The 18,596-nt window shown below is 39.9% G+C and overlaps 3 protein-coding genes across 16 annotated transcripts in view; 1 reads left to right on the top strand and 2 right to left on the bottom strand.

Annotated features, from left to right (window-relative positions):
• LOC114876441 overlaps positions 1 to 18,596 on the bottom strand; it is a 165,176-nt gene that overhangs the window by 106,373 nt on the left and 40,207 nt on the right. The window lies entirely within an intron of this gene.
• Positions 1 to 18,596, top strand: part of LOC114876428 (protein artichoke-like) — a 104,116-nt gene that overhangs the window by 70,673 nt on the left and 14,847 nt on the right. For 4 of the 6 annotated variants that reach the window (XM_046286774.1, XM_029187903.2, XM_029187906.2 and 1 more), the window contains one exon: positions 235 to 321. The exons of the other annotated variants lie outside the window; for them this stretch is intronic. The gene's annotated coding sequence lies outside the window, so the exon portion shown is untranslated. The remainder of the gene's footprint in view (positions 1 to 234; positions 322 to 18,596) is intronic. 6 annotated transcript variants of the gene reach the window in all.
• LOC114876431 (maltase 1-like) lies at positions 2,513 to 4,696 on the bottom strand. The gene has a single exon (XM_029187913.2). The coding sequence runs from the start codon at positions 4,667 to 4,669 to the stop codon at positions 2,960 to 2,962; it is 1,710 nt and encodes a 569-aa protein (XP_029043746.1). The 5' UTR covers positions 4,670 to 4,696; the 3' UTR covers positions 2,513 to 2,959.

Consider the following 18,596-nt stretch of genomic DNA (forward strand, 5'->3'; position numbering starts at 1 on the left):
CGATCATTTTTTTCTTCGATTCTGCCTATCGTTGAATTTCCACTTCTAAACCGGACGAAAAATGGAAAAGTTTCGATTCGTTTCGAATGTACCAAGCGAGCTAACTAAATTACCCAAGTGACAATAACCTTTTATCTCGTATTTCGATATAACGTGTCTGCTCGATCTGAAATTTCCTATCGAAAGAAAAAAAACTGCTAATAAACGTTGAAATATTTTACGTCGATATTGCAGGTGGATAATCTGCGGATCGAGCAACGAGCCACCTCCCGGTTCAGCCCGTTCAGCCAGCCGAGAATAGGGTTCGCGACAAAAGCAGGGGTGAGTTGAGCTATTTTTAATCCGTCGCGGCGGCGCGGCGGCGCGGCGGCGCGGCGGCGCGCTCGTTAACGCGCTTCGATTTTATGATAATGTAACCTCGCTAACGAGCTAATGCCTGATAAACCGTATCGCAACATTCCTTTGAAGACGCGCGCACGGATTAATTTTATTACTGTCTCGTCGAGACTTTTGCCGCCGTACTCTGTGAAAAGGGGTAGGTGCTCGAAAATTCACGATCCACAGGGTGAAAAGGCGCCGAAAGAGTTGCCGCAAAGAAAAAAAGAAATCGTGAATTAATTAAGAGGGTGGAAGTTACCGTACTGCGAATAAGACATACTACATATAGGTACATACCTATTTCGGATAGATTGTTACCTATAGGTATATTTTTTAATATAGTCGAGTTATTTTTATTCCTGCGGTAGAAAAGAAACAACGCGAGCATGATTGATCTTGTCAGGGTGAAACGTTGAGGGTAACTCGGTATCCCAGTAAAATGGAGGCCATAGACAAGATGTCTACGTCGATTCTCGACGGGACCAACTCGAGAGGAACACGTTCTGAATACATGCACCGTGTGTACACAAATGAAGCCGATGTTGCGCGAGTGCACAAGTTTTCCGAGTGTTCCTCGGTAACGTCTGAAAGAGGACGAGAAAGAACAGTGAACAAGGGACAGAAGGATAAGTTGAAGAATGTGCACTCAACGTGATTGGTGCACCGCTGCATCGCTGCATCGCTGCATCGCTACACCGACTCAACGACAAAGGTTGTCTGCATGAAAACTTGAGAATTTCCACTCGGCCACTCGTGTGCGTACACTCTTCTTACCCTTTCGAGCTACACGTTCCAAGAACAACCAAATACAACGCTCTCGCGATTCTGGCTACTGCTGAATTCTTTGAAAATTTCGAGGAAGCATTATCAACCTATCGAAACTATCGAATCGATTTATCCTTCCGGTTACTAAACAAACTTTCCATTCTATCATTTTTCTTTATGAAAAGCTTGCACTTATTTGATGAGTTAACAGAAAAGTAGTAGGTAAGTAAGTTTATGTTGAGTTCAGTTGTGTTGTAGGTACATAAAATTACCGTAAAACAACACTTACGACACCCATCTCATCGTCAATTTAAATCTTGAACTTTGAAAAAAATAATTGCAAAAGCATATCATCTGACTTGTATATGCCGCGTTCAAACATATACATATTTGTATAATTAGAAAGCGCAATATTCGTTACTTTAACAGCTTTGAATCGCATTTAAGGGAAATTAAACCTAATCTATACGATAACTTTAGAACCACGAATTTCTAGATAAATTGATTTAGGTAACTTCTTCTATCGAGAGCAAAACTCGTTTCTGTGGTGTAACGGGGCTTCCTTCCCTTTTACATTCGAAAGACCACAATATTAATTAACAGCAAATTACATAGAATTACCGCGAAAAATAAAATCTCCCGTCGCATCGCGTCGCGTCGCGTCGTGACGGAGAAATGAATTCTCCTAAGGTATTAAAAATTAAAGACGTCAACGGAAGTGGCCGGAATAACTTCGTTCGGTATTCACGTTTCCCTTTCCAGCTGCAACTTTTTCTCAGACGTTCTCAAGCATACCGCGTAATTATTCTATGAATATTCGGATATTCATGAAAGTCTCTATAAAATAGCTGGCGGACGCTGGCTTGCTAAATAATTCAATTACATGAAACCCGGAAGCGGACAGTTAATTAACAGACCGTGGAGATTGGCCGTCGCGTCGGTTCCTTTTTTCTTTTTTCTCTCCTTCGATCATGCAATTTCAACGAAAAACCGTAAAAATATGATGAAAGAGAGAGTTTTACTTTCTAATAGAAATTTTCATCTGCTCTCGATGCATTTTTTCATTTTTTCATTATTTCATACTATAATATGTACCGAGCGTGCTATCCGTCGCAATTGCAATTCTATTTAGCTCGATCAAGATTTTTTCACAGTGTAATTAATTTGCGAATCATTTTTCTACCAGTTTCCTAACAATAATTGCAATCGTAACGTGGAAATGTAATGGGTTTTGTAATTTTTTAAACGAATAAAGTTGTACAATATTTAAAGAAAATTAATTTTTTTACTTTTTTTGATTTTTTTACTTTATTTGTTTTTCTTAAATAAATGAAATTCCAAGTAAAGAGACGGCAAAAAAATGGCCATCTCAATGAAAATTAATTTTATTACTCAAAATTACATTGATCAATGATTCTCGTCAGTCAAAATAATACACGTATGTATATGTATACCTAGACATTTCATTAATACTCCAAGTGCGAGTGGAAATTGAACCACCTTTAATCACGCGGCTGTGTCAAGTGTTACAATAACGCGATAAAAATTTTTAAATAATAATGGGCTTACGCAACCGCTACTATGCTGTTGCTATACAAATATCTAATTATGGGAAAGCTTGGTCTTCTTGTCGTTAAATTTTCATCATTTTGGAAGTTGAAATTTGGATGCACCAGAGCCAATAAAACATGAAGTTGCGTTTTTTCAAACGCAAACGGAAAAGTGTTGAGATATGATGAAACGTGTTATTAGAAAATGAAGAAAGAAAGAAGGAAAGAAAGAAAGAAAGAAAGAAAAGTACTAATCGTGTGGAGCATTAATGGAGATTAGGAGTAGTGTAGACGACCGAAGCAGCCCCAGGTAACCTGATATTGGCTGAATCAACCCTTGTACCTATTACAACTTCAGACCCAACGCTAGAGGTGTATACCAATAGATCAGACGGAACATTCAATACGCTTTTGACGTTGACAGTGACAGAAGTTTCGGAAAAGTTGATCAAGAGCACAGCAGCCCTGGATCCTATACTACGAACAACAGCCAAAACGTTTTTCGAAAGCTCCAACACGTTCAGATAACTGTGAGCGACAGCGGATTTGTCCTTCAAAGCGGCCAAAGCTTTGAACACCTTGTAATGGGACACTGCTGCCTGTTTCTGTGCCGCTAGATTCAGATACTTGTAATTGCTATGGACGGGCAACCAAGTGACATTTGTGGTAGAGAATCCAGCGCTGATAGTATTGTCCCATTGGTAGGGAGTTCTTTCTGGATCTCTCGACTTGATATAGTACCTCTCCGGGCCAGCATTGCATCCAGGCGGGTCGATGGTCTCCTTGTACGTGAAATTCCTGTCCTCCATTCCGATTTCGTCGCCGTTGTAAATAACAGCTATTCCAGGAAGCAACATCGACAACATGGAAATTTGATCGGCTCGTCTGGTACCGAATCTCGTGGCTACGCGGTGGTTGTCGTGATTTCCAACCACCCAGTTAGACACCTTCCCTTTTGGCACACTGCTCACCCACCTGTCGATCAGTCTCTTGAAGTCTGCCGCGCTGGACTGGTTGTTCAGCTCGCCGATGAACATAAAGTTGAAGGGCGTGACACCACTGGTGTAATACTTGACCGTTTGTTCGTGGTTGGCGTACGCTTCCGTCAGAGTAATCTTTGATTCAGAATTGCTATTGTCAGAGTGATCGTCCAACAGTTTTCTCCAGCGCTTTAGCACCTCGTAAGTTTCATTCAGGTTTTTTGTGTAAATATGAAGCAGACTGTCGTAATCGTCATCAGGGACACCGGGAACGTTTGCCTTCGGTTCGTCACGGAAATTAGGGTCCTCGAACAGATGATTAATCGCGTCGATACGGAATCCATCGACTCCGCGGTTCATCCAGAAGGTCAGTACGTTCATCATCTCCTGATTCAACCTTTCACTATGGTAGTTCAAATCCGGTTGACCCCTTGCGAACTGATGCAGGTAATACTGTTGGCGTGAGTCATTCCATTCCCAAGCTGAGCCTCCAAAGTTGCTCAACCAGTTGTTCGGCGGATGTCTGTTTCCATTCACGATCTTGGCATCGCGCCATACGTAGTACTCGTCGTACGGTTTTATCCTTTGTATGCTCTTATTGAACCACGGATGCTCGTGAGAACTGTGGTTAGGCACAAAATCCAAGATCACCTTTAGTCTAAGGTACCTGGCCTTGGCCACGAATCGGTCAAAGTCGGCCAAGGTGCCGTAGTCTGAGTCGATGTTCGTAAAGTTGGAAATGTCGTAACCGAAATCGACCTGTGGACTCGAGAAGATGGGGGACAACCAAACAGCCTTGGCACCGATGTCCTTTACATGCTCTAGCTTGCTGGTAATGCCGTTCAAGTCACCGATACCGTCTCCGTTGCTGTCTTTGAAGCTTCTCGGGTAAATTTGATAGAGAACAGTGCCACGTTTGTACCAGTCGGTGCTGGGTTCCGCGACAACGAGCAGCGCAAACAGCGCGAAACACGCGACCAAAAATAATCGAACCATGCCGTCGAATAACTACTATTTAGTAATGGCTCGTCGAGCAACGGCCGACTCTTTATAAAACTCCTGCTATCAGATTGTAAGATAAAAAACAGACAAGTAACTCTGAGTAACAAGTTAATCGATCGATCGGACGATCGATTACGTCGACAAAAGGTGGTTTTACATTTCAAGTGATCGTTGACGAGATAAAACGACTATAAACTACTTCACGATAAACCACATTATCGTACGTCGTCGCGTCGCATCGCGTCGCATCGCGTCGTACCGACCTGTTTGTTACACGTTCTCCTTTTCCTTCAATCTTTTCATCTTATCGATGCTCTTTACAAAATCACTTTGATAAGAAGGAAAAAAAAGATAGATCAATTAACATGACACAATTGGAAAATTTTCCAGAGTTCTCTTCGCAAACAGAAGGTTGCTTCTTTCTGACAATAAAGATTCGCTACCGATAAGACGAATCTTGTTCACCTACATACCATATTGTATATGTATGTACATACATATATGTACCTATGTTTCTGCGATAATCTCATTGTATTAGTATTTTTCACACGCGATAGAAAGGAAAGACGCGCGTGTGTGTCGGGCTCCGACAAACGATTTATCAAAGTTTCAGTTATCGATAAAACCGAAATTTTCAATCGATTTCTCGCGCCTGGTATGTATAGAGTTATAGAGGTACGATTTAAAACGGATCCTGCAAAGAGATAGTTCATCGGGAGCCAACGGACTGCCAATATTCATCAAATTTTCAACGATGTCATGGGTCGACCTCGTTTTTTTTTTTTTTCTACAACCGATTCGATCGCATGTCCCGCCGGATAAAAGAAACATTTTCAAAATCCCACGCAAAAATGTTTTCTGACGCGAGGGAAAAGCGAAAAACTATTTGACATAACTTCCCGTTCAACGATAAGCGAGGAACGAAATTTGTACAATTTAATATAGAATCGTACAAACATATTAGTTTCATGGGTGATTTACGTTCGAAGATACGCGTAGATTCAGCTGCGGGCAAAGATTAACATGGATTCTCGTGTAGAAACAGCAGGAACGCGAACGGAACGGGGACAAAGTTTCACCAGAGCATTATTTATGCTCGCAATTTTCTTCTTGGCTTATTGCGAACTGCATTCATTCATTGTCTGCACCGCACCAGAGACAATTTCACTGGAACAATGAATTATTCATACCTACTATAAACGTTCGTTCCGTCTTACCGTCGCGTCGCGTCGCGACGCGTCATTATCAGTTCTCTACGATTTTTTAATCTTACTTACTACTTTGTAACTCTTTACCTTATTATATTTCAGCCTATTTTCATCATTTCTAGTTCATTCCATCAGAATCTATCTATCTAGAATTAGGAAATATTTGTCAGAAAGAGGTGTTTAGCTAATTTTCATAGATTTTTAATGCACAGGGTGAGAGGATGCTTTTCCAGAATGGACGATCGTTTCGAAAGGGCAAAGTAGACGAGGGATTGGCACGGCTCTGTTGTAACGAGGCCACGTTATGTCAGCCACCCTTGCTATCCTGAAAGGGGTAGTCAAACAACCCCCTCGCAGTTTACGGCCGTAATTAACTTCCTAGGTTATTAGCCCTCGTTCGCGGTTGTAGCCTGCTACTCCACAGGACTCTGTCTCACGACTCTTTCCAGGGGGAAATCCTCCCTCTCTGCTTGCCCCTTTTGCGGCTCGACTTTCATCTGACGCAGACGAGGCATTTTTCGATCAAGTTTGCAACGAACGCTCAACCACGCTCACCGTGTAAACGAATAAAGCTGCTTGATCGATAATTGAGCGGAAAATTGCTTACTGCTCTTTCCAACAATTTCTCCTTGTCACGGAACAATTTTCTTAATAAAGATTTCATTTGTCAAATGAAATTTCTGTCTTTTATATAGATAGGAAATTTCGAAAAAATTAGGCTAGACGACAAAAGTTCAATTACCTACATATCTACGTAGATACACAATATGTATTTACACTATTTTCCAAGCGTTTTCTATGAAAAATCTAACAAAGGTGAAACATTTGCGAAACCTATGCGTACTTGGAAGCACGTAAAATGCAGAACACATTTAACGAATGCGATCGACATCGAACAAATTGGGAGGAACGAAAGAGAATAGCTGTGGAGGTGAAACGTTGGGGAAAGCATCGCGACTCTACTCGTTACATGCGTATCGCTAAACAGTCGTGCATCCGAGCGGAGTGCAAATTAATTAACCCGTGCATGCATTATTATCGAAAGCACAACACGCGTGGCCCGGCCAATGCGATCCTAATTAAATTTTCAGTACGCCCGGGTCCATCCGGTGAATCAACATCGTTCGAATACCATGAAATTAAATGAAAGCACGTTCTTCGAATAACTGCGGCGACATTAACGAGCTGCTAACGCACACCATTGGGAAACTGTTTAGTTTCTTTTTGAATACGCTTGGACCATGTGTCAAATGGGTGAATTTCCTGGTTGCTTTACAAATTCTTCTTCTTTCGATGCAACGGTCAACAATTCAACGGTCTAACTCAACGAGACTTACTTTCATGAAAATGAAAACTGTCCGTCTCCGGCTCTACATACATATGTATATGTAGATGTATGTCTCATCAGCCGTTGTTCTCAGATATTTCGTGTCGGGTCCCGTTCTAAGTAACTACACTAAAGCAATGTCTGGCACCTCATTACACTCGCGAATAGTTTGGTAGTCGGGTGAAGCAAACCAGGAGAATTTCGTGCGGGGGAAAATGAGACGGGATCGGCTGAGAAGGATTTTTGTTAGCTACGAACAATTCAGCCGTACAATAAAAAGCTAGCTTAGACGTGACATTGTGCCTACGTAAAATAACGAATAACGCAGGTCCAGCATAATTTTTGAATAACGTGGCTCCTAGCCTTTATGCGCACTCTTCTCTTCTCTTCTCTCCGAGTACGTTTCATTTTTTCTCCACAGAAATTTTACCGTACAATAAATTAGCATAAAATTATCACTTGATGTTGACATTTTTACTTTCAGCTTATTATCAAGTTCTGTAGTGGTCAATGTTTTACTCAGCATTGAAATGGCAGGAAACGAGCAAAAGGTGAGCAGAGGGTGGTCGAAGAACGTTTAGCTACGTTCTGGTTCGTTCTAGTTCGTTCGACGATGTGGAAAAAAAGTCTTTTTTCAGGGTTGATAAAGAGGGTACGGTTGCCAGGCAACTTGTCGACTGGCATAAAAGTGCGTGTTGCTTGGATCCACGTATTTTCCCAGGTAGTGCGTTTTAATTACAGCTAGCCAGCTCGGCCTCTTATAACGGTGCTCCAATCGTAAGCATGCCACGCTATTAACCCCAAGATTATTCCTACTAATTATTTTAATTACAACCGTGAAGAAACTGAAGAGGTACAAACCTCTACGACTACTACGATTTAAATCGTTCATGATTCTTAATGATATTTTCTTATATTTTCCCCCCTTTAGTCTCGTGGGTAGCTCGGTTTCCCTGGATTCGATTCGTTCAGTCGAATTTTGATTAATTTCGAAACTTTACTTTACTTTACTTTCGTCTTATTTAATACTTGGCTGGCCCCGCGACGTAAAAAGCGACAAGCTTCAAGAATTTTCACGTTCAACTGTAAGCTGCGCTTGGCTTGCAAACGATACGACTTTGCCTTGATATTACTTTTCTTTGTATTAAAAGCCGGACCGCAATGCAAGAAGTTTCTTAATTACGCGTTTCTCGGATCTCCTGTATAATCTATTCAATGTTCATGAATACTTTACAACCACGTATATTCCTATCTGTCCACTATCAAAGGATTTTCACGTTAAATGGCCTCGTATTCAATCCTATCCTAAATAGCTACATCTGATATATGCTGATTTACACGCTAGTTAATCATATATATAGAGAAATTTTTATAAACCTGACAATAAAAAGATATGAATATCCTTAGCTTGGAATACAAGCATTTCGTAAGATAGACAATTATTTATAAAATCATCTTTCCAAGCACGTTTACCAAATTATTATTCGCCAAGTCACCCAGTTTTCACAGACGCCAAGTATTTCAGAGACGTGACACGTATTTATGCCACAGTATGACAGGAATAGAGAACCTCCTAGTTCCCGCTAATGAACACTTTTAATTGGAGTGTCCACTTTCCTGTGCATCATTCGCGAAGTGGCTTTCTCTGTATAGAAATATTTCAGATAATGCTGCACACGGTGACATCGGTGCACACTTTCAAGCAAACATTTTGCAGCAAAAGCAGCGTTTGAAATGGGTAAAGCGAAGGGAACAGAATCAGAGTAGTAATTTTCAGAGACTTTGTTATTATACGTTACGTTGCGTTGCTTCGCTGCTACACGAATATTCCCCCTAGCTTCCGGTCAATTTCTGGATTCGTTGATTTTTCTGTTTCTCGTTGCCGAGAGATTCTGTTACGACCCCTATTTAGCTTTGTGTACCATATATCCAGCAGCTGCTACGTTCGAAACCGTTCCCTGCCAATTTCCATTCGAGAGACACAGCGATGGCCCTTTCAAATGCTTTTTTCTCCTTATTTTTTTTCCTTAACAATTAGTTGAAAAATATGAATTGTAAAATTTACGTACCAACGCGAACGAGCTTCTATGAAAATTGCAATTTTCGAGACTTCTTACGCGGATTCCTATCGTTTTCCTACCCATTTGTTAACCATTATCAAATTAAATTTTAATTCTTCTCCGGATATTCTTCGTTCTTCACCTTTTTCCTTTTTTCTTTCCTATTTTCTTTGTTTTCTTCGTTTTCTCAAATTAAATTTAACGCAGTCCAATTTCAAGCCGAAACGAGCACGAAAATTACCAGTCGTAAAGCTTGAATTTAAAAGCTTACAATTATCCTTGTCCACGCGCGGTACATACGTGGTTTTAAACGTGGAAACACCTGAAGCGATGTACCAACTTTTCAAACTGCTGTCGTATACAGCAGAGGTATCACTGTTCGCTTAATGATTGCATATTTAAAATATTTCAAATACAAAGTGCTGTTATTTTAAGCTAGAATGCTGATAGAGGGAATATGTATTAGGAGAATTCCACTACGCAAGATTTTTACGAAACGATAACACCGATCGAAGCGATACGAAGCGATACGAAGCGATACGAAGCGATACGAAGCGATACCTATATCAGATTATCGACTGCTTTACTGTCTTATCGAGTGCGCCTAGTTAATAAAATCTTCCAAGACTGTTTGTAAATGGACGGTTTATTTGATTGACTCTGGTCATTTTCTCGTCTTGAATTTCGACTGGTGTGTAATTAGCAGGAAATCTGCAGGAAGCAGATCGTTGGGTACGAACTGTTTGCCTCGAGAAGATCAATCGAGGCGTAATCATCGTGTGATGTTACAGTCGATCTGACGATTATCGTTGTAGCGTAAAATAGCCGGATTCCTGATTCCTGACCGAAAGCTTGCATTCTAGCGGTAGCGAGGTGTCGAACACCAAACGGAATTCGTCCAATTGACGGACATTCGGGCGACGCTAATCCTGTTCAACACTTTGAGTATACATAGGATGATTTGAACGTTAATTCTTGCTAAGGGATCGTAGTTTCGTCACTTGGACTCGATTCAATCCATCTTCTTGATAACATTTCAATATATTTATCATATTGTATATTGTATGTATGTATACTGTATATTGATATGTATATTTCAAAGAGGAAACAGGCAACGTTTGTTGTCAATGAAACTCGAAATAATTGAAGTCAGGATACCTATTAGTGGATGATTTCGATGCCCTGTGTGCAGTTCGTGCTTCTGATCGTTCATTTCACGCACGGTTAAGATCGTTAGGGGCCAACTCTCATAAGCGTGCTTAGAAATTAGTGTTCTAATCAGAGAGTATCGTGGCCTGGAACGTTACTGGCAACCTGTAGCAATGGAAACGCGTTTGCCAGCCTCCGCTCCGGCCCGGTGCGCTTCGGTTAGTAACGCTAACCGTTCTCGGTATTACACAGAAATATCTTCCTCACGATGCATTATAACTTCCAATATATGTAATAATAAAGACGATATCGTTCGCGCAGTTTTGGCTCACGCGCTGTTCTATAAATACGGCTGCTTCAACGATCATACGTTGAATAATCATACGTTGATGAATGAAATCTGATCAGATGTTTGATACACTTTTACCAAGATAAGGTGAAATTTCAAACAATATAGCAGAGATAACGTTAATAAAAGCTTCTGGATGTTAGCCATACGGTTTTTAGACGAAAATCCCTTCTCTTTTACTTTCCACGCCAACAATGAACAAATAAAATCAGCTTCCCCGTCTGTCTTTTTAGTACGCCCTTTCGGAGATAATGAACAAAATTCTGTTTCCCTGTATGCTAATTATGTTAGGCAACGACGGTTATACACTTTAGGACTACATACATACATATATCATTTTATAAGATCGATAAATTTTCTTTAGAGTTGCCGATAGCGTAACCGACAGTGATGACGCATATTTGATAAATACGATGTATCGGTAGCTGTGAACAGAAACGCTTGCAACGCTCATTAAAATATGCAACCTGTCATCGATGTATAATGAAACTCGCCTAATTAGATAACCGTTATCGGACCGTGGGAAATTGATGTTGATAAATGACACGAATAGAACAGAACAGAACAGAACAGAACAGAACAGAAAGAGGTCTCAGACCCAATGTTAACGATAGCATAGCGGACCCCCAGCCCCTATTTTTCACCAATTCTGTGACGTGCTTCCTGCTGATATTCATAAGTAAGAGTATAAAAGATAAAGAAGACAACGCGAGACAGCTTTCCATGACTCGGAAGAAATTAATCGAATCCCAGGAAACATTAATATACGAAGGCGTGCCGCGGTAAGCTTTCAAGCGAATCCCAGTTTACGTCTGCCGGTGCGATGGTTTAATGGAAAACTGCCTGGGATTAATTAATTCGCGATAAAAGGAGGAAGCCTCGACCGTTGATGGAGTACGCTTTAAATAACGCCTGCGCCACTGGTAACGACCATTTATTGTGCAAATTGCAGAATCGTTAATGGTTGGCGCAATTAGCGATACCTATGGTGCGTGACACCCGCACGTGCCAGCCCTGCTATCCTGGTAAGCCAGACTCCTGGTTACGCGCAACCAAAAGAAAAAACGAAAACATCAGCAACGACAACCGATGATCGATTTAATGCAGGGGGAGAACAGGGTGTGCTCGTTCGTTCGTTTCGTCGCTGGTCGCGCGGATCCGCGACACAGGCGTTCGTTTTAACGGCAACAATTGGTGTCGATGACATCGATCGACGCGGTAATTACGAAGATTGCACGCGATGAAAATACCGAGCGTAAAAATGGACCATGCTTTATATCAGCTGTAACGCGACCCGACTAATATGAATTATTTCAAATTTTCTTTTTCAAAGCTAGATAATGAACGCGTATTTCGTTCGAATAAACTCCTTTTCTCTAGTTTGCATATTAAATGATGCACAGTGTGGCTGGACGCTAATCTCCGCTTACACCGTTGGAATTTTTAATGATCGTGCGTCGGCGTCGGCGACGGCCTTCCAAGCGTAGAGAGTCGTGGTTTCAGTTATTTATGCGACCGGTAAAAAGCGCAACTCGAACGAATTCGATCCGAGGATCTTTTCAATTGAAATGCTGAATCGCCAGCGTTTTCTTCGCGACGCTATTAAAAAACACAAGCAAAACAATTTGTTATTAAAATTTTATTAAAGTTTTTTCGAGGCTGACTCTTAAAGAATCTTTGTTTCGTTTCCTATCAAGCACCATTCAAATTTCTTTTCAACACGATATCGATCGAGTCGCGTCGCGTCGCGTCGCGTCGCGTTGGGTCAAAAGTTGCTTCCGGAGTGGTGGTTTGAAAACAAACAGAGTATGCTACGTAGCTTTTTATTTTCTTGCTCGGGGCTTGCTTAAGGAATTGCGTCGAACAAACAACAAGTATGTACTGCCACCGTGAAAGGTAAACCATTCCAGAAAACAATTCGAGGTGCAAAGTTATCAGGATAGTAACAACATTTCGAAACCTACAGGAATTTAAGTTATGCTCGTAAATCTCAATCATTTACAATTTACGTAATAAAGGGTTGGAAAAATTGTCAAATAATCAAATAGTTTCCCATTTGGTCGATTAACTTTGTTAACAAACATTTATAGTCCACTCTATAGATAGTATTTTTCTACTACCTATGAGTTGAACAAAAGGCTGGCTGCGTCCAGGGAAATTTATGAGATTTTCAGACCGATGACAGTTAGAAAAACAATTCCAGGAGACAAGAGTCTGCTTCTGACAGATTCCAAGTGCATTTGAAACACTTACGATTAGTTTTTCAACTGTATAACTGTTTTATCATATTTTTACTACGGACGACGTAACACCTTTCCTTTCCTTTCCTTTCCTTTCCTTTCCGCTTATGTAACTCGATAAAATTATCTAACAATAAGTCGATAAAATGAAAACAATTGATGTAGAAACAATGAAGAATTACGCAACGTTGTATTTCAATAGAAAAGTAACTTGATTGGGAATTCCTCTTTTGCAACTGATTGTGAGACACATACCTATTTATAATATATTGTTGAACAACTTTTGTTCACTAATGTAGATATACCGAAGAAGAACTAAATTCTTGAGAATATTTCGCTTGGAATACCTACATAGTCAATTAGGCCACCGTCTTTTTCATTTTGCTTTCATCAGAAAAATCTTTGATTGTCATTAAAAAGGGATTCTTCTACTCACAATCAGTTACAATTTGCTTCGTTACAAAGTACGAGATAGGCATCTCAATTTCTTGTCCATTTCAATTCTACTGTTTACCTATTGTATGCATAACGAAGTGAAAAGAAACGTAAAAGCGTTGAATTTAATATTGTCAACCTGATGCAATTGAACGTTATTTAGCTGAAGAAATTCGTTTGTAAAAACGAACAAAGAGAAACAGTAAATTATTTGCTTCTCAATTGGACGAAATTGTCTCGTAAAGAAGAGAAAACGAGGAAATATTTTTGGGAAAGGAATAATTACGGAGACAAAGCAGGGAGTAGGAACGGAAGCCATAAAGCAATGGATACTAATTTAATAGTGGCAAAGTGAGATGGCACGAGAGGGAGGGACGACAGTAAAGGCGGAACGGTAAAGTGGCTCGGGAGGCTCGTAAATGGCTATGCAAACTATACGTGCAGTTTACAAGGGACAATTTAATTCAAGGCTTACCAAGATACGACGACGTCTTTTATTCATTTCACCTGCAATTTATCTATATCTTACCGATAATTCCACTTTCTTTTTCCATCACTCCTCGAAAGTATTTTTCTCGTTACAATCACGTTCTTTTCGAATTATACTCTACATGAAAGTGTATAATAAGCGAAATCGTCGAAAAATTTTAATTTAATCTTCAACTGCAGGCGTCTGGTCGCGGTCGTGGCGGTCGGTAGAAGGAAACCGAGCCAGATCAAGAGGATACAAAAGGTAAAAATCCTTCCGACCAGTTGGGAGAAGCACTTTCATTCGCAATTCACACACTCCGCGAAAAATGATGACAATTCTTATTCTTATTTAAATGAAATGTCTCTTGACCGCGATCGGTCGCGCGATCTCGACGAACGTTTCAACGAAATTAATCCTTGAACGACAATTGAGAAAGTGTCAATTAAATTTCATTTATGTATGTATACTCTCGACATTTTATATCTTCTATACCTTTTGAATATTCTTCTTTGCAATAGGTACTTATATGGAAAGTCTATGTTAGATTAGCTCGTAAATTTGCCGTTGGATACATATGTACCTATAAATTAAAGACGCGTATTGCAATGAGACGCATTGGAGACCGCGGAAATTTGCATTTTCGCGTCACATCTGGAAATGACGAAGGTAGGTAGGTTCTCGTAAAACTGGCAGAAACGTCACTACATATAACTCTATTGAACGACTCCAAGACGAACAGAGAATGAACAGGTGGAATTAACGTATGCAGCTGGTAGATTTTTCGAAAAGTGGCTGCTGTAAATCTAGAACCAGATTCAGGAAGGTTTTATCACTGAAATAAACTTGTATTCTTGAAGGAAGGTACATAGGTATACCTATGTCTGTGAGTTAGAACTCATTTAGTATATGTACATGCAACTGTTAACCGATGATTCAATTAAGAGGAAACTTGTAAAATCCAGTTGGACTACATATTCAATTAGTTTTCACTCGATGTATCGGGTGATTTTCGGCTACTCTAATTCCTCCCTCGTTGAATTAAACTAAAGTTGAACACGATCTTCTTAATTGGACAAACTTTTAGATAATTATCGAGGGATTAAAAGCGTCTCGTGTACCGACATCGTTAAAAGTAACTTGCGACTCGACTGTGACGTAAGATTCTCCTGGTAAATAAACTGCCGTGTATTTAACCCCTTCTAACAATTATAAACTAAGCTAATTAAACTGATTCGTTAAACGATTCGCGCGTACTACTTTAAATGTTAAATGTCATATCATAGCAAGCTAAAAGTTTCAATTGGACAATTAAACGATTGGAAAAGGTAACGTAGGAAAAAACCTCTTCAAGAACCTCTTGAATTCGTTGGATGATATCTTTCAGGTTTATCTGCGCTAAATTACTAAATTCAGATAAGAAACTGAATTTCAATAAAGCAGCTAACTTACTTAGCTATATTAAATTTGTAACTGTGGGGGCATTAACTTGAAATCATTTCTAATTTCTGAACAGATATCGAAGAAAATAAAAGAACGAAACTCGTTCAATGTTTGCAACTTCCTGTAATTCAAGGAGAATTTAACACCCTTCCCATCGATAGCCACCCTGTCGTCCACTAGCCAACTCTTCCTCTAATTACCAACTTTTTCCAATTTTCTCATCAATACCTGTTACGTAAAAAGGTTTGCTACCACGATAACGATGCTAATTAATATCCTCTTTCGCGGGGTCAGTGAAGAAGGTACACATATATAAGTCCAGGTTAAACGATCCCTAATAAAGAAAGCTGCACTTTGAAACAGCTGGCCAGGTCAACAGCTAATTTAGCTCTTCTCTAATGGCAACATTAACGATAAGTCTTACAAAAGCCGGAAAGAAAAAAGAAAGTTTTTAAACCGAGTATTTTGCTCGATGCAAGACGTCAATAAACGAGAATCAAATATCCTGACTTAGTACCTAATAAAAAGATGTACATGTTATTAGTAAAAACTGTAATTAATTATTGATCGGCTTGCACGCTTGCGTCAGCCTCACACCTCTTTTAACATTCTATGTACATACCTACCTATTATAAATAAAAAAGAGGCTTGATATTACCAAGGTTAACTACTACACCACTCGTACATAAAAGAAACTAAATAAATGGAAATGGAGATGTAATTCATTTGTATTTGCTCGGTAATCTGACAATACCAATGATTTAATTAAAAATAACAAAAGAAAGAAAGAAAAGCTTTTCATTCCGTTTGTTTTCCTGAATATTTGTTGAAAATATTTATTTCTCTGTTTAAATCGAGAGACAATTTAACATGAAATGTTAATCCCGACTTTGCTATATTCAAAAATGAGAGAGGAAAATGTGAATTGAATGGATGTATCTGTTCGAAAATACATATGCTTTTCTCTGATTTTTTTTATATTCCTGTTTACGATTAGAATAACATATTACATATATTGTAAAACATAAAGGCTTGATAGCTCCCTCGAAAAAAAAGAATCGATAACAGGACTGCGGGCTCGAATTGGTGGGTTTGTAAACATCGAACAGTCGTACTTTTTACTCCCAGCTCGTTAACAACGTTCACGATCCAAGTTCGCAAGGGAAATCGCACGATTTTCGAAACACCGTTCGCTACTTCAGCCGCGCACATAAAAGCCTTTAGCCAGATTTTCGCCAAGGGTAGCCCTAGGCTGAGGGTAGCTCGACTTTTCAAAGAAAAAAAGAAGCTTCGCCCTCTATCCTCGCTGAAGGTAGGAAGATTGTTTGCTGGGCAGTAGGAAGATAAGCAGCGTTGCAAGGAAACAACGCGACGTACGAGAGGCATACGAGAAAAACGTCCGAGCATCGTGCGTCTATCGTGACCTAAATCTGAAATGGTCCATGAAACACCATGAAAAAACAGCAAGGAACAAGTTTTCTCGACCGACCGATCCCAACTGCTGATAGAGTGCTGTTTTCTCTGGCATGGTATGACGAACCTAACCATCTGCAATCTGCAGCCACTCTACGACCGACTTGAAAGGCTAAGTATTTAGGGACCCTCTTCAGGGACTGTTTGGTATCTCGACAAAGAATCGGTTCAACCTAGACCCACGGAGTTAATCATATTTGTCAATATTATAATAATAATAAAAAAAAAAAACAGGCAACCAGTTTCGTTTGATAAAAGGATGAAAACTGTCAACTTTTTGATCGCCTCCAGGGTGGATGTTTAATTTGCGTTCGCGGAAATAAGCCTTTAAACGCCACAGACGGTGCCAGCTATTCGAGAATCACGTACGGCTCGTTAAATTTTAATCCTCGCAAGCCGGGTCACGCTTGTGAAATGAAAGGAAACATAAAAAATTCATTTGCATGCAACCTGACGGTTCACTCTGACGGTACTATATTTCCCCTGAAATAACGTCTTTCTTTATTTTCCTCGCGATTCTAACTAATTTTTATCAACTAGATCCCTATCTAAACAAATTAATCCGCGTAGGAAGCTTGGCAAAGCATAGAATATTTATATCACCAAGATCTCGAGAAACTGCTCGCTGATTCAACGTAAATTTCGCAGCTTGAAACCAAGTGGACTTTTAATGAGCGTGAATTTTTTCACGACAACGAGAAATGATGCATCATTAACGCTAAACGAGCAGCTGGAATAAAAAATGACAAAAAGGAAAAGGAAAAGGAAAAGGAAAAGGAAAAGGAAAAGGAAACGGAAAAGAAAAAGAAAAAAATAGTGTGGCGTAGCTTGCTGATGAACTTACCGGTTGAACGTTACGAAGGCTAGTGACACGCGTTCAGAGAAGCTGGCCAGCGAGTAATTAACATGCAACACGAATTGAAACGCAGAATTCGGCTTTCGGATGGAGAAAAAGGAAAATTTAGTTTAAAAAAGAGAAATTTTCTTGCTCCCGTCTCATTTAACATTCCCATGCTGTTTTCTTTCGACGCTGGACACATTTTCCCTCTCGCGCTTCTGAATGTAAAAGTTTGAAATTACAGGTCGCCGCCGCCACGTGGAACTTTTAATTAAAACGCGTTTTAAGCTTTTCCAGCTTTGATCCGACCGACGCGACGCGACGCGACGCGACGGCATTCGAATTAATAACTGTTTCAGTTAGCAAAATAATCACAACATCGTTGCGTCGATCCACCCTTACCGTTACGCAATTTCCAATAATGTTTCTCTGTTGAACGATTGACGATTCACGTTTCTCCAGGTAACACAAATGTACTTATATGTACATACATACCATACATATACCTAAGTACTTATCTAGATGTAAATAAATATTGAAAAATCCTCCGCGTGAAAATAATTTTCAAGTGAAAATACCTAGTTGGAGAAAAGTATTTGAATAAATATTACGAAATCCTCGAAACGAAGATCATCATAAAATTATTTACTACATATACTCTTGAAAACGTTCAACGTTCTCTAAATCCTTGGATATTCGGATGGAGTTTCGTCTGCGTAACTTGATGGAGGTAATTCCTGCAGAAGCGTATCGGGGACAGTAAGGGAAATCGAATCACGAACTAAAGGATTTCACGATGGCCATCCTGTTTCGAAAATCCCTTCCAATCTAGACGGAGATCCTGGATACACGAGGTTCCTTCCTCGTGAAACAATCCTGCTCATTTCTAACGACTGATCCTTCAGCGAGGGATATTTCTTTTCCCGTGGG

Source organism: Osmia bicornis, chromosome 8 (assembly GCF_907164935.1).
Source record: "Osmia bicornis bicornis chromosome 8, iOsmBic2.1, whole genome shotgun sequence".
Taxonomy (NCBI): Eukaryota; Metazoa; Arthropoda; class Insecta; order Hymenoptera; family Megachilidae; genus Osmia; species Osmia bicornis.

Bases quoted from the DNA above. Each gene is read 5' to 3' on its own strand.
- LOC114876431 (XM_029187913.2), bottom strand. From the start codon at position 4,669: ATGGTTCGATTATTTTTGGTCGCGTGTTTCGCGCTGTTTGCGCTGCTC.